Below are 26,959 nucleotides of genomic sequence, written 5' to 3' on the forward strand. Positions count from 1 at the left end.
CCTTTGTATGATGACTATGGACGCGTGTACATATTTGTCAACCACAGCAGCAAGTAGCTTATCCCTCTCGTCTACACACACAGCCTTCACAGCTTGGACGCACAGCAGGTGTTACACACAATGACTTGTTGTAATGTTCCTATATCTCCAGAGGAATGAGTGAAGGGCGGTAACTCATTGCATGTGGGACATAGCATAGCAGATGAATGCCTTATTACAGGTCTGTATTGTACTGCCTGGACGGCTTGGTTGTTCAGAAACAAAACACGGACACGTGCGCAACTATGGGGCAAAACAGATGGGGTTGGCTGTTTTAAACTATATTTCGGCTCCAAATGTTAATTGAAAATATAAATACATTTTCACCATGAGCACTTGTTGTCTCTCAAATACGTCGTTACAGTTGTCGGTTAGCTGGCTAAACATTTTTAGCCGTATTAGCATTGGCATCAGTCAAAACACCTCAAAACAAGACATGGTGTCAAGAACAAGATACGACTGGCTGAAACGAGCCACCTACGATTCGCCACACGGCAGCTTCTGGTCACTGCTGCTAGCCATCTGGCCGTTCAGAAGCATAACACCAGCACGGACTTCCGGCCACATCGATGCGCGCCCATCATTTTCGTGACGTTGTCAGCCAACCCCGTCTGTGTCACAAGCAACAGGTCACAGCTCAGTGACGTGGCTACAGTTCCTAGTAAAGTCAGCCTTGTCCGAGCCAGCCCGACCCATAGGGCATGAGCCTACCTCCTGGACAACGCCCACTACTTTACGGATTTAAACAGAGTTACAACAATATCTCCATCGCTCTACTCACCTGGTGAGGGCGGCTGGATCCTAGCCTGGTGCGCCTGGGCCTGTTTCTTGGTTTCTCCCGGTATCTCCAGCGGCGGCTCCTCTCCCCGCTCCACTTTACACTCGAAGGCAAACAGGTAATGGATGTACTGCTTCTTCAGAGAGCTGGCGGAGCTGCTGGACGTGCCCACGTTGAGGTGGGTAGACAGCTCCCTCCACTTCTTACTCTTGTTCACCTGTAGAGGGGGGGGCATGGCCAACAGGAGACTGAGCAACCAGAGTTGGGTATGAAAGCGTATATGATCTGGTAGCACTAGGATGGATGGGCGACATCGGCCGTAAATAGCGATTGTCCGATGGAAATACGAATTTGAGGAGGTGTAGATGCACACCTACTGTTTAAAGTCTCCAGCCTATCGTTCCTTCTGTGATCAACCAGCATTTCCCCCACTAACGGTTCAGATTGGGGGGAGGGGAAGCTGATCCTAGATCTGTACCTAGGGGAAGCCACTTAGACTCACCATAGCCAGGCCTCCTATCTCTCGGACAGACAGATAGAGGCGGCATAGGTCCAGGGGCTTCTTGCCCACGGCAGGCAGCATGGGTACGGGCGTGCCCCTCTCCTCCATGAAGGCCAGGTAGCGGTCCACCCACATCCTCCTCTCGGGCTCCCCGCCCATCTCATACAGGATGCGGATCTTCTCATTGGTCATGGTGGCCGGGCTGGGCTTCTAAAGGGGTGGGGCATATAGTAGAGGGGGGGGAGGTCAGTCAGGGCTACCACTGTTGTCATTGGTTATGGACGCTTTCATACAGACTGATGTGATCAACATCCAGGTTTATATTATTAGACTTTGTTGTTGTTGTATATTCCATTCAAACCCAGTTGGCTGGCAGCTATATAGCCAGGTAGGTCCCACGGCCGTCAACAGAAACGGAGGATGTGTCACATGTGACACAGGTCCACTCACGGGATTGGAGAACATTCTCATTAACACAATCAATCATCCAAACAATAATACGCAATACAAATTAGAGCGTTTCATGTGACGAGAAGAATTTGAGATATTGTGGGGCAGCAGGACTGCCAGGTAACCAGCATCGTATGGGAAAGAGGTAGGAGGAAAGAGAGCTTTAGAAGGGAATCCTTTGTCCGGCTCCAATTGCATGCATGTCTTAATAAGAAAGTCTCGGTCACAAATTACGACAACACAATCACATTTCAGGCGTCAAAAACAAAGACACACAAGAAAATTTAAAAAATGTAAACAACAAGCTGAGTAAAAGTGCTTGAGGCACTTACAGGGCTGGTGGGGGTCTTTGGCCAGGCCCCAGCGACAGCAGGGTGGCTGCTAATGATATCTCTGCTGTCCTGCGCCCCGTGACAAGAGGACAGACTAGCAGGGCTGGGGGACAGGGGACAGGGGGTGGGGGGCTGGGACAAACACTGAGAGGAGCTGTAGCGGTCCTGCGACGGGGAATAGACGGGACAAAAACAAAAAACACACGCACACACGCCGCACGCACACGTGATGAGAGATTTCAGTCGGACTTTCATACACTTTCTCACAAAAACAAAGTCAAACAATCATGCAAAACCGTTCCTCAAAGGCATCCTGTGAGCGAGCACTCTGCAGCCAACGTGCACGCGTGTGTAACTACCCTATGGAGAAACCCCACAGAGAAATCTGAGCCAGTGTGCAACCTTTCGCCTGCCTCGCTCTCTCTTTCTCTGCGTTCCCCCTCTTTCTCTCCCTGATGGCCCTTCTCTCAGTCACACCTGGAGTCTTTCAGGCAGGTTTGACTGGCTTCAAAATATTCCAACACAATTGGAAAACCACACGGTGGAAACTACACGGCGAGAGGAGCCATACAGACGGGTTTGAGCAACAGCATTCTAGGGCAGGCAGCCAAACAGGAGCAGGCAAGGAGCTTTAGCACCAAAGGCCACAGCCGTTATTACTAGTACTCTTATGTTCTCACGAGTTGAAACATGAAGCCAAGCTAGCTACTGCTGCGGTCTTTGCCCTGACAGCAGAAACGCACAAAGCCAGGCAAATATAGGAGGAGTGATCATTAACTAGAACCGAGACAGAACAGAAATAACAGACGTTCCTCACAGACGAGTTGGGCTGACAGACATCTTCAGTTGTTTGTGATCAAGAGGCCTTTCTCACCAGCCGGTAATGAGGTGAACAGACTCAAATGAACGCGGGAAGGAGAAAAAAAGTTCAAATTCACACAACTATGTCTGGAACTAAGAGGAGTACAAATACCAAACTAAACCAGCGAGAGGGGAATTTGAAACAAGGGAGGGAGGGGGGTGAAACGAGAGAGAGAGAAAAAAACGGAAAACCCCAAAAGAAGCTCTGACAAGAGAAATGGGAGTCGTGAGAGAGAGCATTGAGAACAGTAACGAGTTCTTTGCAGTTGACTGGAGACAGGTTATTTTGGTATGCCTGTCTGTGTCACACATCCAAAATCAGTCAAAAAAGACAGACTCACTCATACAGTCATGAGTGGGGTAATAATGATGAACAATATGCTGAAAAGAGAGCATGAAAAGCCTTTTTTAATACAAAATGGCACCGCTATAAAGCAGTATTTATTTTGGAATCCACTCTCCCAGTAGGCACAGAAGAAGACTATGATAGAGATAGAGAAAGCAAACCGATGTCAGTGCTTCTTCCTATAGAAAATCCTCACAACGACTCAAGAATGTTTTTCTCAATTCTCTGTGTTCCTTTGTGTCTGCTGCCTCGTTAGATGCAGTGTTTGCTGCGCTTTGCCACATTCAGGTTCCTCATCCAAACGCATGCAATATTAGGACATGCTTTCAGAGGTATTGGCAGGAAATGAGTACGTGTAAAAGGGACGGAGAGCAAAAGCGGCTGCATCTGTTAGAGCGGTAGCTGGTACCTTGGGTTTAGGTGGTGGTTCGACGGCAGGGGCAGGAGTGTTGCCCTCCCTGTGCTGCTCTGGAGGTCTCCGTTTGGGGTCAGGGGGACCCACCATCCCCTCTCCTCCCATCTGCATGGGCCCTGTGGTGACGGGAAAGGGGGTTAGGCTCTTGTTCGCTGTTATACTGGGGCTTGTCTGTCTGGTATACATGTACAGAGACATTGGGCTAGTTAGCTAGCTTCGACCCAGATCTGTTTGTTTGTGTTTTACAGCCAACTCCTATGGCCATGAATGATCATATGAGTTGGCTATACAACACAAACAGATCTGGGAACAGGCTATTAGTTAGCTGCTTTATCAGAATGTATGTCACAGAGTGTGGCATACCTGAGGGTGGGGGTGCGTTGTAGAGCGGGTGGGGCCCCTGTGGGGTAATCCTTCCAGAGGTGTTAGCCCCTGGCTGCTGGCTGTAGAGGCCTCCAGGGCTGGGGCCCACACCTCCGGGGCCGGGGCCCACACCTCCGGGGCCCATGGGGTTCATGCCTGGGTGGTGCGGCATGGGGGTCATTCCCTGCCTGAAAACCAGAGCAAGAGTTTGGATTAGTCATTTACCATCACCTTAATACATAACATCATTACCAAAGGCATTATATTCATACAGTACACTCAACTATCAGTGGAGGCTAGTGAGCGGAGGACAGCTCACAGTTTTGGCTGGAATGGAATGAAGGGAACCGTATCAAACACAGGGAAACCCTATTCATTCCGGTTCAGCCACTACGATGAGTCGGTCCTCCGGTTTAAAGTGCCAAAGTGTCTACGTTGTTATACAGTACATTCAAGTTGAACTGACAGACAGAGGGAAGTATTGGTAGATTGAGGGATTTTAGTTGTGAGCAAGAGACAATATGAATAATGCATGTCGGTAATGAAAAGCAGTCCCGCGGCAGCTTTTCTCAACGCCACAAAGAAAACGCGCTGTTAAAACAGAAGGAGAGCGAACATTTACAACACTAAATCCTGTGGGGGGGGGGGGGGAAATAATACGCACATCAAAAGGCTGGGGAGCAGTGAGAAGAAACCCCCTGTATTCACTGCTCCCACCCACCACCAGGCTCCCTGTGCGGCACACAGAGGGCGCATCCTAATAATGTCGCCTTCCTCCCAAAGTGTGCACTCGTTCACCTCCCTTCACCGATTCAATGGGAAAATACCGGTATAAGAAATCTAGTGGAAACTCCCTGTAGCTCATGCCTACACAAATCCAACACTTTTAGATTTGTGGGAAGTAGTGAATGAGTGCACACTTCAGGAGAAAATAAAGATTATTGGGAAGTACTCAAACACAGCACACGCCTCGATTCCTCCCTCTTCATTTCCCTTAGAGGGGAAATTAAATGAGTCATGTCCCCGACCTCTATTGGAGTAACACGTCCATACCCAACCAGTCCCAAATGGCACCATATTCCCTACATGGAGCACTACTTTTGACCAGGGCCCAAAGTGCGTCATTTGGGACACAACCATTGTCTTCTCCCACCCCCGTACCAACATTCATTCCTCCCCCAACCCACTGATGCTAATAATGAGACCATCTACATGACCAATTAAATCAATACTAAACTAACGGACCTAACAATCCAACCAACGCTACTTGGACTTACTTTCCCTCTCTCACTCTGTCTGACAGAAATGTTTTGGAGGCACTGAGCAAATGTCAGGTCTGTGCAACTTCCACCGCGTGTTTACTGTGAACACTGAGGCTGTACCCGCTTTAAGTTACAGTTTCAGACAGTGGTCAAGTAGGCTACTGTGGCTATTTGATCATAATGTAGGCCTACCAGAGTGGCCTACCGTCAAAAGCAATGTAGAAAGTGCAGCGCATAATATGTTAACACGGAAATAGCTGTTCTATTGTTCAGCCTACAGTAGCAGCCAATGTGTGGTGTTCAATGTAGGCCTACATTCCATGAGACTTTGAGAAAGAAAAAAAACTTGCAGGGCTTGACATTAACTCGTTTATCCACTTGTCCTTCAGACAAGGAGTTGACTGAACATGTTGTTGTGTTGTTTGATGCAAGAATCCACATGACCATTATTACAGAGAATCAGAAAAGTATCCTGCCCTCTGCCTATTGGCTACTTAGCTTATTCAAGCCTGTCTCAAAATACAACACTGCCCCTTAAAGACAAAAAAAAGCTCTTTACCTGACTGGCTTTTCAAAGATGTCTAGAAATGCACACGTTGTGTGTTCTTGTAGAAAGCAATGACTCTCCCATTTCTGACTACAAATGATCTATAACTGGGCTAATAACTCACTAACTAGCAACGGATATGAACAAATATGTGCGCACGTGGCTACATGCAGCTCTCGCTTTGATCTCAAAACAAGTGCATCTTCTTACGACCGCTCATGCTGTGTAAACAGTCCAGTTCAAAGTGAATGGCACAGATCCATATATTAAAGAGTTTGTTGCCATAGGCACAACCTTAAAAACATAGGTGCGGGGCTAATAAAGAGTACTAGGATAGAACAAGAAGGCCCTCGCACTGTTAAAGCTCCCAATTCACCGCTTTATTGACAAACGTTTTGATCCAAAATGGATCTTCGTCAGGTCAAACACACCGAGGGTTCACATCCCAGAATATACTCATTTCACCTCACATGACCATTGCGGACATGACGCATGGTGGGTGCAAAAAAACGTGTGTACACAAACGCTGAATCCAACACAATTCCCTTCTCAATAATAGATGCTCAGTATCTCCGCCCCTCATAGGAGTCTTAACATGTTCGATGCCAATGTGTCTCAAAGAGCTGATGTTGTGACGAGCCTCCATGAATTGCTCAGCCACAGGGTTTCTCTGGTCAAGGCTCCTGATATTACTCCTGTGTTTTGCTATCCTTGTTTTTAGAGCTCGTTTCGTTTTTCCTACATAGCATAGACCACAAATACATTTGATCAGGTATATCACATTTTTTGTGGGACATGTAATGACGGGTGGAGATACAATTCTCTTCTCAATAATAGATGATGAGTATTGGATTCAGCGTTTGTGTACCATGTCTGCTAGAGGTCTGAACCAGGAGTTTGATATCAGACCATTTCTTACATGAATATGTCACTTTGATTTGTCTTGCCTTCCAGGTCACCTACTTTGTCATTTTGCAAATATATATTTTGTTCTGGAACCATTACATGCACCCATCTCATTGTTATTTCATTATTAGAGATATACATACGTTTATTGCACTCACCATGTGCCATGTCCGCAATGGTCATGTGAGGTGAAATGTGTATATTTTGGGATGTGAACCCTCGGTGTGTTTGACCTGATGAAGATCCGTTTCGGATGGAAACGTTGAATTGGTGAATTGGGAGCTTTTAACAGAGTGCGGGCCTTCTTGTTCTATACAGATCCATATATGGCAATGGTCTATTTACATATAGGCCTACCGCAGCTCTGATTGGTTATGCCGCACCGGTTAGTGTGTAGAGTACGGGCTGAGTGGTGCCTGTCAACGCAATAGAATCCTACTCCGATGCGCTCTGCCTACCAGAACATCTCTTACATAGTTAGTTTTACGTATTAAGTCTAGCATAGTTCCTTTTGTTTCAGAAGGTTGTATTGAAAGTGGCTAATATTGCCTTGATTCTATCACAATTCCCACAGTAAAGGGAAACGTTGATAGTTAACTACGGGGGAAAAGTTCAAGCTCATGCTTCTCTGCATGGGCTGATATTTCTTCTGTCCGGCAGTCCCGGGGGGGAGCTGCGCGCCCCCACACACGCGCGCAGATTAGAGGGAGCACTGACAGTCTCGCTAGTAGTACATCAAATCCTTTTGCGTTGCCCATGTTTTTATTTCAATCAAGTTCTGAATTTCTAATCAGCAGTGTTCATTTTTGACTTTGCAGGGTCATAATATTGCTTGGCCTTTTTCTCTGATTTGTCAAGGGATTTCTTCGAAGGTGCAAGAAATACAAATAAAGTACTGTACACATCCGCTGGTCTCTGACGAAGCCATGCAGTAGCAGGAGACAAAACATGCCCGTGTTTACTGGCCACAGTGGCCAGGTTAGTCTCACAACCCACAGTTGAGGAGTGGGACTCCTGTGCAGCAGAGCCTCAGTGGAGCCCAGGGTTAGTCTGTCTGAGTGAGCAGGAGAAAGTGTCTACAGTGCAGCCCAGGGTTAGGTTACTGATGACCAGTGGACAGCAGCATGCAGAGTCTGTATTACAGACTGCAGCCGTGACACTGACACCTACCCGTACTGCTCAGCCTGCTGCATCATGGGATGGATATGGCTCTTTGCACTGCTGACCTGGGGGTGGTAGGAAGGAGAGTGGGGCCGGGTGGATGGGGTCGGGGATGGGGTGTGGGGAGGTTTGGGGGTGGGGTGGGGCTGATGATGGGGGATGGGTGGAGGGAGAGTGATGGGGTTGAGGGTGAGGTCGAGGATGTGGGCTGGGTCGAGGATGAGGCTGTGGTTCGGGATGAGGGCTGTGTTGGGGGTGAGGATGGGGGTGTGGCGGAGGTTTTTCGGGGGGCTGATAATGAGGATTGGCTAGGGATGGGGCTGTGTTGGGGGTGAGGATGGGGTGTGGGGAAGTCTGGGGGTGATAATGGGATGGGGATTCTGAGGTGAGGGATGGGATGTGTCTTGGGAGTGAGGTTTGCGGGGCTGTGTTGGGGATGAGTGATGGGGTGGGGGAGGTTTGCGGGGTGATAATGGGTGAGGGGTTGAGGGGTGAGGATGGGGGCTTGTGTTGGGGATGAGGTTGAAGGGTGGTGGGGAGGTTTGTGGGTGGGGATGGGGGGAGGGAGAGAGGGGAGGACGGACCCCAGGCCAAGACTGGCTGGGGTAGGCAGGGGAGCGCGCGTAGGGAGGCCTGGAGTGAGGGACGGAAGGAGAAGAAGTCTCTTTGGTTTCCAAACTCACAGAGAGACATGAGGAAAAAGTCTGTAGCGTTCTTTAGTACACACCTCATAACCTTAGTGTGTGAAAGATGGGTGGATGCGGGGTGTGGAGGAGTGAATGTGAACATGAGGAACTTAAGTGTAAGTATAGCCCTTGGTTGCATCCCAAATGGCACAATATCCCCTACATAGTGCACTACATTTTACCAGAGCCATATGGGCCCTGGAGGGGAAAAAATGGTGCACTATATAGTGGGTAGTATGTAATATGGAACGCACCCTATTAGCATGTATAACCCTTCTGTGGCCCTCCCTGGCCCCTGTCCTGACTCACCGGCCCTGGGCAGAGGGGTTGGGACCAGCGTTTGGACCCTGCATGGCGTTGGGGCCGGGGCCTGCCTCGTGGCCCGGCTTGCGATTAACGTTGGGCAGGGGTGGTCTCATGCCCTGACCCTGTCCGGCAGGCTGCGGCATGCTGGGAGAGGTGGGGGCCATGGTGTTGGTGGTGGCACAGGGGTAGGGGCGCCCGCTGGCCCCCGGACCCAAGCCTCGCCCGGCGGGCATGGAGCCACAGGGCTGTCCGGGGCCCTGGCCATGCATGGGGCTGCTGGCGTTCATGCCCAAACTGTTGCTCATGCCAGGGCCGGGGCCGCTGTAGTTGGCACTGGGAGCCCCGCCGTAGTTCGGGGGCCTGGGGTAGTTACCTAGAGACAGAGAAATACAGTAACTCATCAGGACTGAGAATCATCAGCTTGATTCACAGACACTTCATTCTTCTATCTATGTTAAAACTTCTTATGGCTGCAATCCCGTTAACGGGATGATATGACAACAGCCAGTGAAAGTGCAGGGCGCCAAAATCAAACAACAGAAATCTCATAATTAAAATTCCTCAAACATACATGTATTTTATACCATTTTAAAAGTCATCTTGTTGTTAATCCCACCAAAGTGTCCGATTTCAAATAGGCTTTTCAGCGAAAGCACCACAAACTATTATGTTAGGTCACCACCAACTCACAGAAAAATTCWGCCATTTTTCCAGCCAAAGAGAGGAGTCACAAAAAGCACAAATAGAGATAAAATTAATCACTAACCTTTGATGATCTTCATCAGATGACACTCATAGGACTTCATGTTACACAAGATGGCGTAGCAGTGTAGACGTGTTTTTCGTTAGTCCTCTCGTGTACGTTTGTATTTTTTCGTATTTTCTTGTATATATTTTAACATTTTTCTCATCTCTTTCGATTTTTAAATCGATTATACCTTCCGGTAAACCTACTTCACCCGCAATGTGATACGGAATCGCTATTTATTTTTTTAACTTTGAGGAAGTAACTTGGAACACTTCAAGAACCCCCAGAAGCTAACCAGCTAATCACACACAAGCTTAATTTAGCCACCTTTTTTTGCCGCTGCTAGCAGCTTTACCTTCTGCACAGACACCAGCCCTGTTATTTAGCCTGGATATTACTCACCAATTTACCAGCATCAGACTGCTTCTCGCGACAACAACGCCGATTCCTGCGTAACCTGATGCACTACTTCTGATCCTCACAGCTAGCTTGCAGCTCACGCAGCTTAGCGCCATCGCCACGAAGCTAGCACCGTTAGCAAACACAATTCTACAATATACAACCTCTCTTTCGCCATCGCCATACCGATGTGGATATTCTCTGTCGACACGACCACGTCTGGTCTGCAGACGAATACCCACATCCGCTGTGCCCTTCAACGGCCTCCGTCTGAGCAGACCCCCTCCGTCTGAGCAGACCACCCCCCGGGCTACTAACTTAAACGCCGCGTGCTAGCTTGTGGAGGCCTCCCTGCCACTATCCAGGCTCCCTATGGCATGCCCCTGGACACTATGATCACTTGGCTCATAGCTGATATGATGCCTGCTTGAACTGTCCATTTAATTCACGGTATCATCCATTCTGTTTATTTGTGTTTTATCTGTCGGCTCTGTGGCTTTAACTCAGAGATCTGTGTTGGTGTAGTAAATCCGACCCTCCTTTGCCATAGCGTCGCCATTTTTACCTCGTTGTTGCTGTGTTACGTGACTAGCTGCTTTATCGTACCTGTTGTTTTAGCTAGCTCTCCCAATCAAGACCTGCAATCACTTTATGCCTTATTGTATGTCTCTCTCAAATATCAATATGCCTTGCATACTGTTGTTCAGGCTAGCTATCAATTGTTTTGGTTTGCAATGGACCCCCCGTTTCCACTCTCCGTACCTCTATACCTCCTTGTTCCCACACCCCCACACATGCGGGACCTCACCCATTGAGACCAGCATGTCCAGAGATACAACCTCTCTATACATCACCCACCGCCTGGGCTTGCCCTCCGCTGTACCCGTGCCCACCATACCCTTCTGCACATTTATGGCCCAAATCTAGTCTACCACGCCCATAAATGCTGCTCCTTTTTATTCCTTGTCCCCAACGCTCCTAGCGACCAGTTTTTTATAGCCTTTAGCCGCACCCTCATCCTATACGTCCTCTGTTCCTCGGGTGATGTGGAGGTAACCCAGGCCTGCATGTCCCCAGTCACCCTCAATTGTTGACTTCTGTGATCGAAAAACGCATTGGCCATCAGCATGTCAACATCAGAAGCCTCCTCCCCAAGTTTGCCTTACTCACCGCCTTTAGCACACTCTGCCAACCCCTTGGATGTCCTTGCCGGTCCGAATCCCTGGCTTAGGAAGGCCACCAACAATGTCTGATTTCCATACCCAACTATAACACTTTCCGTTCAAGATAGAACTGCCAAAGGGAGGAGTTGCAATCTACTGCGAGATGAGCCTGCAAAGTTCTGTCATACTTTCCAGGTCTATGCCCAAACAGTTCGAACTTTCTAATTTAAAAAGATTAATCTCTCCCAGAAAAGTCCTCACTTTTGCCGACCTGCTACCGACCCCCCTCAAGCTCCCAGCTGTGCCCTGCGACACCCATCTGTGATGATCGCTCCCCATCTAGCTTCAGAGTTTTTCTGTTTGTGACCTAAACTGGGATATGCTAACACCCGGCAGTCCAACAATCTGTAAGCTTGAGCCCCAATCTCACACCAAATCATCAAGAATCCCACCAGTGTTATACAACCCTAATCCTAAACAATGGGCCACCCTAATAACATTTATCCTGACCAACCTGCCCTCAGAATAGTTATAATATCAAACCTCTGCTTCTTCAATCAAGACTCAGCGATCACTACCTCATGCCCTGTATCGCCACGTCCGCGGTCAAACGAACCACCCCTCATCCCACTGTCAACGCCCCTAAAACCACTTCTGCGAGCAGGTTTTAACTCGACCGCGCGGGTCCCTGAAGGATAATTGACCTCATCCCGTCAGTTGAGATGCTGGGTCATTCTTTTAAAAGTTACTCCTCACCATAGACAAGCATGCTCCGTTCAAAAAAATGCAGAACCAAGAACAGAGTATAGCCCTTGTTCACTTCCAGACCTGACTGCCCTCGACCAGCACAAAAAAACATCTGTGGCAACGGCAATACATTCGAAGAGCCCCGCATAGTGCAACTGTTCAGAGAAGTCAGGAACCCAATACACGCAGTCAGTCAGGAAAGCAAAGGCCAGCTTTTTCAAGCAGAAATTTGCATCCTGTAGCTCTAACTCTAAAAATTCTGGGATACTGTAAAGTCCATGGAAAACAAGAGCACCTCCTCCCAGCTGCCCACTGCACTGAGGCTAGGTAACACGGTCACCACTATAAGTCCGTGATAATCGAAAACTTCAACAAACATTTCTCAATGGCTGGCCATGCCTTCCTCCTGGCGATCCAACTTGGCCAAACAGCCCCGCCCCCCGCTGCTACTCGCCCAAGCCTCCCCAGCTTCTCTTTACCCATATCCAGATAGCAGATGTTCTGAAAAGAGCTGGAAACCTGAACCCATACAAATCAGCTGGGTTGACAATCGGACCCCCTATTTCTGAAAACTGTCCGCCGCCATTGTCGCACCCCCTATTACCAGCCTGTTCAACCTCTCCTTCGTATCATCTGAGATCCCCAAGATTGGAAAGCTGCGCGGTTACCCCTCTTCAAAGGGGAGAGCACCCTGGACCCAAACTGTTACAGACCTATATCCATCCTGCCCTGCCTATCTAAGGTCTTCGAAAGCCAAGTCAACAAACAGATCATGACCATCTCGAATCCCACCGTACCTTTCCGCTGTGCAATCCGGTTTCCGAGCCGGTCACGGGTGCACCTCAGCCACGCTCAAGGTACTAAACGATATCATAACCGCCATCGATAAAAGACATTACTGTGCAGCCGTCTTCATCGACCTGGCCAAGGCTTCGACTCTGTCAATCACCATATCTTATCGGCAGACTCAGTAGCCTCGGTTTTTCTAATGACTGCCTTGCCTTGTTCACCAACTACTTTGCAGACAGAGTTCAGTGTGTCAAATCGGAGGGCATGTTGTCCGTCCTCTGGCAGTCTCTGTGGGGGTACCACAGGTGTCAATTCTCGGGCCGACTCTTTTCTCTGTATACATCAATGATGTTGCTCTTGCTGCGGGCGATTCCCTGATCCACCTCTACGCAACGACACCATTCTGTATACTTCCGGCCCTTCCTTGGACACTGTGCTATCTAACCTCCAAACGAGCTTCAATGCCATACACACTCCTTCCGTGGCCTCAACTGCTCTTAAACGCTAGTAAAACCAAATGCATGCTTTTCAACCGTTCGCTGCCTGCACCCGCACGCCCACTAGCATCACCACCCTGGACGGTTCCGACTAGAATATGTGGACATCTATAAGTACCTAGGTGTCTGGCTAGACTGCAAACTCTCCTTCCAGACTCATATCAAACATCTCCAATCCAAAATCAAATCTAGAGTCGGCTTTCTATTCCGCAACAAAGCCTCCTTCACTCACGCCGCCAAACTTACCCTAGTAAAACTGACTATCCTACCGATCCTCGACTTCGGCAATGTCATCTACAAAATAGCTTCCAATACTCTACTCAGCAAACTGGATGCAGTTTATCACAGTGCCATCCGTTTTGTTACTAAGCACCTATATACGACCCACCACTGCGACCTGTATTGCCCTAGTCGGCTGGCTCGCTACATGTTCGTCGTCAGACCCACTGGCTCCAGGTCATCTACAGGCTATGCTAGTAAGTGCCGCCTTATCTCAGTTCACTGGTCACGATGGCTACACCCACCCGTAGCACGCGCTCCAGCAGGTGTATCTCACTGATCATCCCTAAAGCCAAAACCTCCATTTGGACGCCTTTCCTTCCAGTTCTCTGCTGCCTGCGACTGGAACGAATTGCAAAATCTCTGAAGTTGGAGACTTTTATCTCCCTCAACAACTTTAAAAATCTGCTATCCGAGCAGCTAACCGATCGCTGCAGCTGTACATAGTCCATCTGTAAACTACCCACCCAATTTACCTACCTCCCCCCCATACTGCTTTTATTTATTACTTTTCTGCTCTTTGCACACCAGTATCTCTTCTTGCACATGATCATCTGATGATTTATCACTCCAGTGTTAATCTGCTAAATTGTAATTATCGATTTATTGCCTACCTCATGCCTTTTGCACACATTGTATATAGATTCTCTTTTTTTTTCTCTACCATGTTATTGACTTGTTTATTTGTTTACCCATGTGTAACTCTGTGTTTTTGTCTGTTCACACTGCTATGCTTTATCTTGGCCAGGTCGCAGTTGCAAATGAGAACTTGTTCTCAACTAGCCTACCTGGTTAAATAAAGGTGAAATAAAAAAAAATAAAAAAAATACATACAGTGGGACAAAAAAGTATTTGTCAGCCACCAATTGTGCAAGTTCTCCCACTTAAAAGATGAGAGAGGCTGTAATTTTCATCATAGTACACTTTAATATGACAGACAAAATGAGAAAAGAAAATCCAGAAAAATAACATTGTAGGATTTTTTATGAATTTATTTGCAAATTATGGTGGAAAATAAGTATTTGGTCACCTACAAACAAACAAGATTTCTGGCTCTCACAGACCTGTAACTTCGTCTTTAAGAGGCTCCTCTGTCCTCCACTCGTTACCTGTATTAATGGCACCTGTTTTAACTTGTTATCAGTATAAAATACACCTGTCCACAACCTCAAACAGTCACACTCCAAACTCCACTATGGCCAAGACCAAAGAGCTGTCAAAGGACACCAGAAACAAAATTGTAGACCTGCACCAGGCTGGGAAGACTGAATCTGCAATAGGTAAGCAGCTTGGTTTGAAGAAATCAACTGTGGGAGCAATTATTAGGAAATGGAAGACATACAAGACCACTGATAATCTCCCTCGATCTGGGGCTCCACGCAAGATCTCACCCCGTGGGGTCAAAATGATCACAAGAACGGTGAGCAAAAATCCCAGAACCACACGGGGGACCTAGTGAATGACCTGCAGAGAGCTGGGACCAAAGTAACAAAGCCTACCATCAGTAACACACTACGCCGCCAGGGACTCAAACCTGCAGTGCCAGACGTGTCCCCCTGCTTAAGCCAGTACATGTCCAGGCCCATCTGAAGTTTGCTAGAGAGCATTTGGATGATCCAGAAGAAGATTGGGAGAATGTCATATGGTCAGAAGAAACCAAAATATAACTTTTTGGTAAAAACTCAACTCGTCGTGTTTGGGAGACAAAGAATGCTGAGTTGCATCTAAAGAACACCATACCTACTGTGAAGCATGGGGTGGAAACATCATGCTTTGGGCTGTTTTCTTGCAAAGGGACCAGGACGACTGATCCGTGTAAGGAAAGAATGAATGGGGCCATGTATCGTGAGATTTTGAGTGAAAACCTCCTTCCATCAGCAAGGGCATTGAAGATGAAACGTGGCTGGGTCTTTCAGCATGACAATGATCCTAAACACACGCCCGGGCAACAAAGGAGTGGCTTCGTAAGAAGCATTTCAAGGTCCTGGAGTGCCTAGCCAGTCTCCAGATATCAACCCCATAGAAAATCTTTGGAGGGGTTGAAAGTCCGTGTTGCCCAGCAACAGCCCCAAAACATCACTGCTCTAGAGGAGATCTGCATGGAGGAATGGGCCAAAATACCAGCAACAGTGTGTGAAAAACCTTGTGAAGACTTATAGAAAACATTTGACCTCTGTCATTTGCCAACACAAGGGTAATATAACAAAGTATTGAGATAAACTTTTTTATTGACCAAATACTTATTTTCCACCATAATTTGCAAATAAATTCATTCAAAATCCTACAATGTGATTTTCTGGATTTCTTTTCTCATTTTGTCTGTCATAGTTGAAGTGTACCTATGATGAAAATTACAGGCCTCTCTCATCTTTTTAAGTGGGAGAACTTGCACAATTGGTGGCTGACTAAATACTTTTTGCCCCACTGTATATGTCTTGTTCGATTAAGTTTCATGTTCAGAAATGCCTCCAAAATATCCGGAGAAATTGCAGAGAGCCACGTCAAATAACAGAAATATCATCATAAACTTTGATGAAAGATACATGTTTTACATAGAATTAAAGATACACTTGTTCTTAATGCAACTTCTGTGTCAGATTTCAAAAAGCTTTACGGCAAAACACAATATTCAATAATCTGAAAACAGTGTTCAGCCACAAAAGCAAGCCATTCAGTTACCCGCCAAATTGTGCAGTCAACAAAACTCATAAAAAGCATTATAAATCTTCACTTACCTTTGCTGATCTTCGTCGGAATGCACTCCCAGGACTCCCACAAGAAATGTTAGTTTGGTTCGGTAATGTCCATCATTTATGTCCAAATAGCTATTTTCGTTAGCGTGTTTGGTAAACAAATCCAACGTCAGGAAGCGCGTTCACTAAAAGCTGACGAAATGTCCAAAAGTTCCGTAAAAGTCCGTAGAAACATGTCAAACGATGTATTGAATCAATCTTTAGAATGTTTTTAACATAAATCTTGAATAACGTTCCAACCGGAGAATTACATTGACTTCAGATGAGCGATGGAACAGAGCTCCCTCTCACGTGAACGCGCATGGTGAAAGCATGGTCAGGTCATGGCAGACCTGACTAATTCCCCTCTCATTCGGCCCCACCTCACAGTAGAGGCATCAGACAAGGTTCTACAGACTGTTGACATCTAGTGGAAGCCGTAGGAAGTGCAAACTCATCCATATCTCGCTGTGATTTCAATAGGATCTTGGTTGAAAATCGACCAGCCTCAGAATTCCCACTTCCCGTTTTCTCAGGTTTTTGCCTGCCATATGAGTTCTGTTATACTCACAGACATAATTCAAACAGTTTTAGAAACTTCAGAGTGTTTTCTATCTAATACTAGTAATACTATGCATATATTAGCAACTATGAATGAGGAGCAGGCCGTTTACTCTGGGCACCTCTGTGCACCTTTCATCTAAGCTACTCAATACTGCCCCTGCAGCCATAAGAAGTTAAGACTTTCAAAAGCAGGGGCCCTGGTCAAAAGTAGTGCACTACATAGGGAATAGGATGCTATTTGGGATGCAAGCAATGTGATGTGAACAGAGCATTGCCTCATGTTCCTCTGTTCCACTGGACGTTCTCCACTCCAGCCAGACCGGTTACTTTCACAATCTGTTATAGTGTATTTCCCAAGAGTGGGGGGGGAAACACACAGAGATGCTTTTGTCATATGAGACTTCCAAAAAGACTATCTCGGCCGTGGCGTTGGAGGGAGAGCTGCCATTTTGGCTCTTCCTGGAGTTATTCTGGGTCTGCCCCTATAACGAACTCTGTTCAAAGGCAGAGAAGAGGAGGATGAGAGAAAGAGACGTAGAGAGGGAGGGGAGGTGAAGGATAGAAGAGAGAAGAACAGAAGAGGGGGATGAGAGGATAGGAGAGGGGAAATGTAGGCCTGAGTCCTGGCAGCCAGACAAAATGTTAAGCATGAAAAAGCCTGCAGTGTTGCAGTTCTTGACACACTCAAACCGATGTGCCTGGTACCTAAATCTTTGTCTTGCCCATTCACCCTCTGAATGGCGCACACACACAATCCATGTCTCAATTGTCTCAAGGCTTAAAAATCCTTCTTTAACCTGTGTCCTGCCCTTCATCTACACTGATTGAAGTGGATTTAACATGTGCCATCAATAAGGGATCATAGCTTTCACCTGGATTCACCTGGTCAGTCTATGATTTGTACACTCAGTGTATATGGAAATGATCTGGCAGCGACAGCTCCTCTGTAGAGTCATGTTATACCCAGAATCCCCCTGGGGAACAGAGGGTGTGACCAGTGATGTTAATAAACCCTGGATTGCTGATGCTATGTATTGGTCAATGAGAGGCTGTGAAACCACTGGTCGGCCATATTGGCACTCCCCAGAAGGCGCATTCCGCCATAGGAATTAATGGAATTCTACAGTATTTCAAGGACAAAATGACATGTAATTTAAGTCGTTTTTGTTGTAGTAGGGAAAGTAACATAACTTTTAAAAAAATTATAGCTCAGACTATAATGCCCTCCATGTGCTCGCCAGAGGTAGCCTGACTGCCATTAGGTACCGAGATGAGATCCTCAGACCCCTTGTGAGACCATATGCTGACATATGCACATTTGTGGCCTGCTGGAGGTCATTTTGCAGGGCTCTGGCAGTGCACCTCCTTGCACAAAGGCGGAGGTAGCGGTCCTGCTGCTGGGTTGTTGCCCTCCTACGGCCTCCTCCACGTCTCCTGATGTACTGGCCTGTCTCCTGGTAGCGCCTCCATGCTCTGGACACTACGCTGACAGACACAGCAAACCTTTTTGCCACAGCTCGCATTGATGTGCCATCCTGGATGAACTGCACTACCTGAGCCACTTGTGTGGGTTGTAGACTCCGTCTCATGCTACCACTAGAGTGAGAGCACCGCCAGCATTCAAAAGTGACCAAAACATCAGCCAGGAAGCATAGGAACTGAGAAGTGGTCTGTGGTCACCACCTGCAGAATCACTCCTTTTTTGGGGGTGTCTTGCTAATTGCCTATAATTTCCACCTTTTGTCTATTCCATTTGCACAACAGCATGTGAAATTTATTGTCAATCAGTGTTGCTTCCTAAGTGGACAGTTTGATTTCACAGAAGTGTGATTGACTTGGAGTTACATTGTGTTGTTTAAGTGTTCCCTTTATTTTTTTGAGCAGTGTGTATATATTAGACAATACTATATTAGATACTACTGCACTGTTGAAGTTAGGAACACAAGCATTTCGCTACACCCGCAATAACGTCTGCTAAATATGTGTATGTGACCAATAAAATTTGATTTAATTTGATTTATACACTGAACAAAAACGTAAATGCAACATTCAACAATTTTAAAGATTTTTACTGAGTTCGTTTTTTCACAACTGGGAAAACAGATATTCATCTGTTGGTCACAGATAAAAAATAAAATAAAAGTAAGGGCGTGGATCAGAAAACCAGTCAGTATCTGGCATGACCACCATTTGATTTATGCAGCGCAACTTCTCCTTTGCATAGAGTTGATCAGGCTGTTGATTGTGGCCTGTGGAATGTTGTCCCACTCCTCTTTAATGGCTGTGCGAAGTTGCTAGATATTGGAGGAAACTGGAACACACTGTCGTACACGTCGATCCAGAGCATCCCAAACATGTTCAATGGGTGACATGTCTAGTGAGTAGGCAGGCCATGGAATAACTGGGCCATTTACAGCTTCCAGGAATTGTGTACAGATCTTTGTGACATGGGGCTGTGCATTATCATGCGGAAACATGTGGTGATGGCGGCGAATGATCGGCACCACAATGGGCCTCAGGATCTCGTCAAGGTGTCTCTGTGCATTCAAATCGGCATCGATAAAATGTTGTGTTCATTGTCCGTAGCTTATGCCTGCCCATACCATAACCCCACCGCCACCTTGGAGCACTCTGTTCATAATGATGACGTCAGCAAACCGCTCGCCCATACGACGCCATAGTGGTCTGCGGTTGTGAGGCCGGTTGGAAGTACTGACAAATTCTCAAAGACAACATTGGAGGCGGCTTATAGTAGAGAAATGAACATTAAATTCTCTGACAACGCCTCTGGTGGACATTCCTGCCGTCAGCATGCCAATTGCCCGCTCCCTCAAAACTTGAGACATCTGTGGCATTGCATTGTGTGACAAAACTGCACATTTTAGAGTGGCCTTTTGTTGTCCCCAGCACGAGTTGTGCCTGTGTAATTATCAAGCTGTTTAATCAGCTTCTTGATATGCCACACCTGTCAGGTGGATGGATTATCTTGGCAAATGAGAAATGCTCACTATAACAGGGATGTCAACACATTTGAGAGAAATAAGCTTTTTTCGTGTGTATTTGCACAGTTCTGGGATCTTGTATTTCAACACTTTACATGTTGCATTTATATTTTTGTTCACTGTATACATCTTTGGGTGTGACACGGATCAGAGACTAGGTAAACCCCCCTCCACCTCCCTGAGTGTCCACAGAAACAGTCTATGGAGTCACAAATAGAACCCTATTCCCTATGAGATGCACTACTTTTGACCAGTGCCCATAGGGATCTGTACTGCTCAGGGCTGTTGCATAGATGCTTATAGATAGTTGTGAAGGGGGCCTCTGTTTTAGTCTTTCTTTAGGGTTGAGACGTTGGAATTTAGTTATTTGAATTACTGGAGACATGCGGCGTGTCGACAACCCTTTGGTTGACTGGATGAAAGCCTGCTGTGCAGCATTCATCAAGCTACTCTTGTTGTTTCAGCTGAGGAAGAAAACCAACCCAAGAACGAATGTGTGTGTGTGTGTGGGGTTGTGTGTACTCATCTGGAGCGGGGGCTCACACACACATTGGGTCATTATGGTAATCCATCTCATGCGTTGTGCCTTTATGATGAATGCGTGGCCGATGTGTGTGTGTTTTCATAGCTCTGGTCCTCGCCCCCACCCGCTCCAGAAGCCTGATTAATTGTCCTTGCTTGTGTGTGTGTGTGTGCCACTGCTCTGCTCTGTTGCCCTGCTAGGCCTGGAGTCTGGCTCTGAACACCACACACTAGACCTGGATTCAAATACTATTTGAAATCTTTCAGATACTTTGAGCATTTGCTTTAACACCACTGGGAGTGCAAGGTTGGAGGGGTTTGGAGTTTTGGGACTATTTCATTTGGTTCCATTGAGCCAGGCAAGCTCAATCAAGCCCAGATAAAGTATTTGAAATTATTTCAAATAGTATTTGAACCCAGGTCTGCTGGATAGCACAGCCAGCCACACAGAAAGAGATGGAACAACTCTCCTCCATTACCCCAGCCCTGACACACACAGAGAGGGGAGGGAGAGTAGAGTATATGTAGAGAATGGAAAACTTGGAGGTTGATTGGAGATTTACTTAGCCCAGCTCTCTCCAACCCTGTAGAAACGTGTTGGAGTTGGGCCATAGGATAGTCATAGCACTGGCACCATTCCACTAGGTGGCAGGTAGCCTAGTGGTTAGAGCATTGGGCCAGTTACCGAAAGGTCACTGGTTCAAATCCCCAACACAACAACATGAAAAAAATCTGTTGATGTGCCATTGAGCAAGGCACTTAACCCTAATTGCTTCTGTAAGTCGCTCTGGATAAGAGCTAAATGTAAATATAGCCTTCTGCTTCAGGGGCGAGAGTGCGTCCCCTATCCACCCACTAACCCCAGCGGGCTGCTCTTCTCTCATACTGTTAGGAATTTGTATTGTGAATTCGTTGTCTACTGTATGCATTGTTCTTGTCCTTTTCTTAAACACCATTTTAAATGTGTACATCACACTGCAACACATTTTTCCCAAGTGGACAATAAAGTAAGTTAAGTAAAGATTGAGTCTTTCTATAGGCCAGACTAGGGTGAAGAAACGGGCTGGACTGTCTTACTGGACACCGACATACTCATCAGTCCCTAACACGGAGGAAGTATTACCTTGTGGGGAAGTGCCCCTAGATGCTGATCTTAGGTCTGTTTTGCATTTCCCCTACTAAATGGTTAAGGTTAGGATTGGGGGTGGGGAAGCTGATCCTAGTTTTGTACCTCGGGGAAACTCCACCCTGGAGCGGAATATTACCTTGGGGGCCGTACTGGCTGGTCTGGGATCCGTACGAGGGGCCAGGGCCCCCCTGCTGCTGCTGCTGATAGGAGCCCGGGTGCATGGAGCCCCCCAGGGAGGGGCGAGGGGACACGGGGGGCCCCTGGCCCGACTGCTGGGGGCCAAACTGCTGGGGGCCTGGGGTGTTCCGCTGCATGGCAGGTGGGAACCCTGCAGGGAGGGAAAGGGAGATAATCTTAAAAGCATTCAAATTGAGACCCGAACTAAAGGAAGGTTAGAATGGGGATACTTAAAAAATAGATATTTCTAATAATCTCTCGCAGACTCAATGATATGAGAACCCAATTGTCAATGTTGCAAGTCTGTTCAATTTAAGTGAACTCACTTCAATTGAATGGTAACACTTAGCCTTGTCTGTTGAAAAGCACTACTAAATGCTACAGCGAACGACCAAATAAACATTTAAATTGATCTGAATAGGGCGACAAATACCACAAGAGCTAATACATCCGCCCGGCCACCGCAGAAAAGGTCTCATCTGTTTGAAATTTTAACTTTTCATCTCGCTTGATCAAAACCACATCTACGGGCATAGTAGTGAGAAAATCATTTGAATACAGTACCTCACTACCACTTCAAGGGATAGTTTACCCAAATTACATATTGTTTCCTTACCCTGTATCAGTGTTTCCGTTAGCCGGTAATAGCCGGCTTTTCCGTTCAAAAAAAATGAAAAGACGATAAATAAAATTGCTGCCGGTCAATTGTCCAGGATACATTTCTTTGCCCATTGCGAGATAATCAATCAAATTTATTTATAAAGCCCTTCTTACATCAGCTGATGTCACAAAGTGCTGTACAGAAACCCAGCCTAAATCCCCAAACAGCAAGCAATGCAGGTGTAGAAGCATGGTGGCTAGGAAAAGCTCCCTAGAAAGGCCAGAACCTAGGAAGAAACCTAGAGAGGAACCAGGCTATGAGGGGGGACCAGTCCTCTTCTGGCTGTGCCGGGTGGAGATTATAACAGAACATGGCCAAGATGTTCAAATGTATTTTAGCCTATTAACTGATTGAAATACCAGTTGATGTAGCACGAGAAATGCTGCTTCAGCTCATCAAACAGCGATTTGTTGCTGCGGGAGTGAAACATGTGCTTTAATAAGCCCAATCACTGCGCAAAAATTCTAAAGGCAATCGCATGTAAAAAAGAAAAAAAACATTGTCACAATTAAAAAGAGCTAGGCCTACAATTTATTTTATTCTCAACTGGTGAATTGAAGCACGCTTCCCATTCGCCATTCAAGTGCATTGGCAACTAGGCAGGCTTCAGATTGTCACATTTCAATGAGCTGGAGGCAGTATGCATTTTGAAAACATATACTTAATTGTTTAAAACCTGAACGTTTTACTAACTATTTTGAGGCATGTCTTGCCTTGCTTCAAAGTAGCCTAGCCAAAATCTAACCAAACGTGCAGGCAATTATTTTAGAAAGACTTCCATATGCCACTGAAACAAGTAGCCTTTTTCGCTCATAGTCTTTTGGTTTCCAAATCAACTTTTTTTCTCCATTGTCCAGTAACCAAATGCACAATCCTTGTCATATTAGCAACCCATGCTAGATGTTGCACATTTAGATATCCTTTCTAAATTTCAATTGATATTTTCATCTCTGTCACATGAAACCCCTCACAAATGGTGTTTTCCCACTAGTTGCATTATGGAACAAACATAACACAATTAGTGTAGCCTACTGTCTTGTGCGCATTGCTGTGCTTATAATGTGAAGAAACAGTTATTCTAACATAGGCGGTGCGTGGGTTTTTACGTTTGGGGAAGCTAATTTTCAGCATAAAAATGCACCTCCATAAAAAAAGAAAGCATTCCATGCAACCTCACATTTGTAGACCTATGTAAAGATGGTCATAATTTAGGCTAATAATATAACTCAATCAAAAAAAGACTGTTCAATGTAGTACGTAGTGGCGTCCAGTAAGCAGGCTATATCACAGGAAAATGTTGGCCTTTCTTTTTAAAAAATCATGCAATTCTACTACATTTTAAATGACTGGACACATTAGCAGAATGTTTTTTCACATAAATTACAGGGTAGACTACTCTGGGCCTATGAAAAGGGGAGACAAATAAAATTGTCACCCAAAAACAAACAAAAGTGGCACTGACCCAATGACAAAGACAGTGAATATGTACACATCATGGGGCACTCTGTTCACAACGTTGACATCAGCAAACCGCTCGCCCACATGACGCCCTATACGTGGTCTGCGGCTGTGAGGCCGGTTGGACGTACTGCCAAATTCTCTAAAATTACGTTGGAGGTGGCTTATGGTAGAGAAATTCAATTCCCTTGCAACAGCGCAATTACTGCAATCAGATTGCCAGTTGCACGCTCCCCCAAAAACTTGAGACATCTGTGGCATTGTGTTGTGACAAAACTGCACATTTTAAAGTGACCTTTTATTGTGCCCAGCACAAGGTGCACCTGTGTAACAATCATGCTGTTTAGTCAGCTTCTTGATATGCCACACCTGTCAGGTGGATGGATTAGTTTAGCAAAGGAGAAATGCTCACTAACAGGGATGTCAACAAATTTGAGAGAAGTAAGGTTTTTGTGTGTATTTAATATTTCTGGGATCTTTTATTTCAGGTCATGAAACCAACACTTTACATGTTGCGTTTATATTTTTGTTCAGAGTAAATGTGATTCCTGGCATTCAGAGCTCTGTGGGTGGACACCCTAATCAGGTTGCGTAACCAATGCATATGTACCCGGTAAATGTCTTAAATGTTTGTGAATTAAAATGCTCCTGGCCAAATGTCCGGTGCCGAACTTTCCTAACGAAAACCCTGCCCTGTAATCAGTCTATGGACACGGTAAGACAGCAATTAATTTGGGTGAACTATCCCTTTAACAATTTATTCATAGTCACTACGAGGTCAAAAGGGAAAAAAACATGACTTTCCCCTTCCCTGTGCTTCAACAGCACTCACAAAACCTATTTTAATTGACGCCCCTCCCCGAGCTTGGGCCTTGGAGTGAGTGATAATTTGTATTAATGCCACCACTGTTACAATGATCCCCTTCAGACAGTGAGAAAAAGCTTCTATCTATCTGGCTGGTGAGGTGTTATTTTGACTACTACTCACAAATATGATTTGGGTCTTTACTACCCCCCCCCCAGCGCTGGACAGCATTGACATGGCCTGACGTCACTGACAACCATATTGGCCGCCGCTGCTGAGAGACACAGCCACATTCTGCGTCTTACACTATTCCCTACATTGTGCATTACTTTTGACCAGAGCCCAAAATCATAGCACTATATAGGGAATGGGTGCCATTTGGGACACAGCCAGAGGTCTGGCCCAGTGCTGACAGCAGCCCAGTGGTTTAGAAGCATTGAAGGGAGGCTGATCTATGGCTAATCTGTTGTACTAATGATCCTATGGAAAACACCTGCAACCGAGCAGGGGAAATTGACTCCTGGAGGGACATAGGTTCACTGGTATACATCATTAAGGAGGGACTAAAGCGGGGACCTCATTTATCAAACCGTTGATGAAATGAAGTGGACGTGCCCAAAAAGCTCCCGTATTTGACTTATCCGAGCGTATGCGACTTTGTTTCGCCGATTCTGCGGACTTCATCGTTCACACGCATGGTAAATATCCTGGAGAGGAGGAGGATCGTGGTTCCCAAGGTGGTGTGATGTGCAGGAAAATCTCACCTCTCTCCTGAGACATGGGGGACTGGCTCAGGGTGGAATGGGAGCCCACATCAGACATGTTCCCAGGGGTCTGGGGGGCCATCTGGGTGCCTGGGAGAAGAGGGGAGCAAACGTCAGTGGGACACACACACACACATCCATATCCGTCGTGTTAGTGTGTTGGCCTGAAGAGCAGCAGTGTCTAGCAAAACGAACCCCTCTCCCTGGGAGCTGTGTGCCTGGTTCCCTTTAATGAGCCCTACAGTATGTGTGCGTGTGCAGCAGTTTCTGTGGCGATGGGATGCAGAGGAGATCACAAGTCCGTTGGTACCTCAGTGTGGGGGCTAATGGCTGACGGCTCTCCCAGTAGGGGTGAGAGTGTGTGTGTAGTGTGTGTAGATGACTAAATAGTCTCCCGTCGACCTCGTTATCACCACCCAGAGTAGCGAGAGAGAAAGGGTCAGGGGTATAAACTGTAACTCTGGCCACAAATAAGGACAAATCTCCCTAAACTAGTCCAGCCTGGCGTCAAACGGGCAACAAGGCGCTGCACTGTGGGAGAGTAATTGTATTACAGTGACTCCGAACTGCTAACATAGTTTAGAAACTATTTTAATGACTGAGGCCTTTGTTTTGGAGCTGAGGCTAGAGCTCCTCCCCAGCTGCCTGTACGGAACCAGACTTCTCTCTTCCACTGTGACTAACTACTATAGAGTCGCTAATGCAAAAGAAGTTCTGAAAGAAGTGCCTGTAATGAGACAAAGGAGGTCTTTTTCCTCCACAGTTGTGTCAGTCATGACAACCAGAGCTGTTCCACTGTGGAGGTCTCAGAACTGCTCACTGAAATAGAAATGGCTGAAATACTACAAATTCAGTTAGTGTATCAAGCCTGGCAAAATGGCCCTTGCTCCCTGTCTGGAGTGTGATATGTGTGTGTGTGAGATGTGGTATAGTGTTTGAAGGTTACTCCTAGAACTAGGTGCAGGGTTTCGTTCTATACCTGGGACGCTGGCGGGGGAGATTGGCCCGGAGCGTGATTGGCTGGAGCCAACGGGTGATCCCACGGGGGAGGGGGAGGGGCCGCTGCGCAGGCCGGGGAGGCGCGGGGATACGTGGGGTGAGAAAGGCGACTGGGCCGGGTTACTCTGCTCGCCCTGGCTGCTGGTGGACCCCGAAGCGCTGACCGCTGAGCTGACGGCCACCTCTGTGCCCGTAGGAAGATCATCTATGGTGCCAGACAGGTCCTGGAACAGAAGAGGAGACAAGAGAGGAAGGTTAGTGTGAGGCAAACCAAGGGGAAAGCCAGGGTGGTATTCACACACACCAAAAGGAAGAAAAAAAAAAAAAACTGAGTGAGCGACTACCTGGATGAGACCAATAACAAATTAGTTTCCGGTTGCAAAACATTTAAAAAATGTGCTCCGTTATGTGCTCTACATTAACATGACCCAGGAGAAATTCTGACTTCAAGCCAGTCTGCTAAGGTCAAGAACACCTTGAAATACAAATTAAGAATCTTCACCGGCAGGTAGTCAAATCTTTACCAGTTACTTGATGACTTGACATAACGTCAAACATAGACGGAGAGAC

General features: G+C 46.6%; 1 protein-coding gene across 6 annotated transcripts in view; it reads right to left on the minus strand.

Annotated features, from left to right (window-relative positions):
• The window catches only part of arid1b (AT-rich interactive domain 1B), a 121,556-nt gene that overhangs the window by 17,756 nt on the left and 76,841 nt on the right, over positions 1 to 26,959 (minus strand). For 5 of the 6 annotated variants that reach the window (XM_070446574.1, XM_070446573.1, XM_070446572.1 and 2 more), the window contains 8 exons: positions 26,370 to 26,613; positions 25,391 to 25,480; positions 21,662 to 21,853; positions 8,958 to 9,327; positions 4,087 to 4,274; positions 3,718 to 3,839; positions 1,320 to 1,529; positions 821 to 1,034 (listed from right to left, as the gene is read on the minus strand). In XM_070446574.1, the coding sequence (XP_070302675.1) occupies positions 821 to 1,034; positions 1,320 to 1,529; positions 3,718 to 3,839; positions 4,087 to 4,274; positions 8,958 to 9,327; positions 21,662 to 21,853; positions 25,391 to 25,480; positions 26,370 to 26,613 (1,630 nt within the window). Of the gene's footprint in view, positions 1 to 820; positions 1,035 to 1,319; positions 1,530 to 2,101; positions 2,267 to 3,717; positions 3,840 to 4,086; positions 4,275 to 7,971; positions 8,116 to 8,197; positions 8,241 to 8,503; positions 8,596 to 8,957; positions 9,328 to 21,661; positions 21,854 to 25,390; positions 25,481 to 26,369; positions 26,614 to 26,959 lie in introns of all 6 variants that reach the window. The other variant, XM_070446576.1, reaches the window with a different exon arrangement.

Source organism: Salvelinus sp. IW2-2015, linkage group LG14, assembly GCF_002910315.2.
Source record: "Salvelinus sp. IW2-2015 linkage group LG14, ASM291031v2, whole genome shotgun sequence".
NCBI lineage: Eukaryota > Metazoa > Chordata > Actinopteri > Salmoniformes > Salmonidae > Salvelinus > Salvelinus sp. IW2-2015.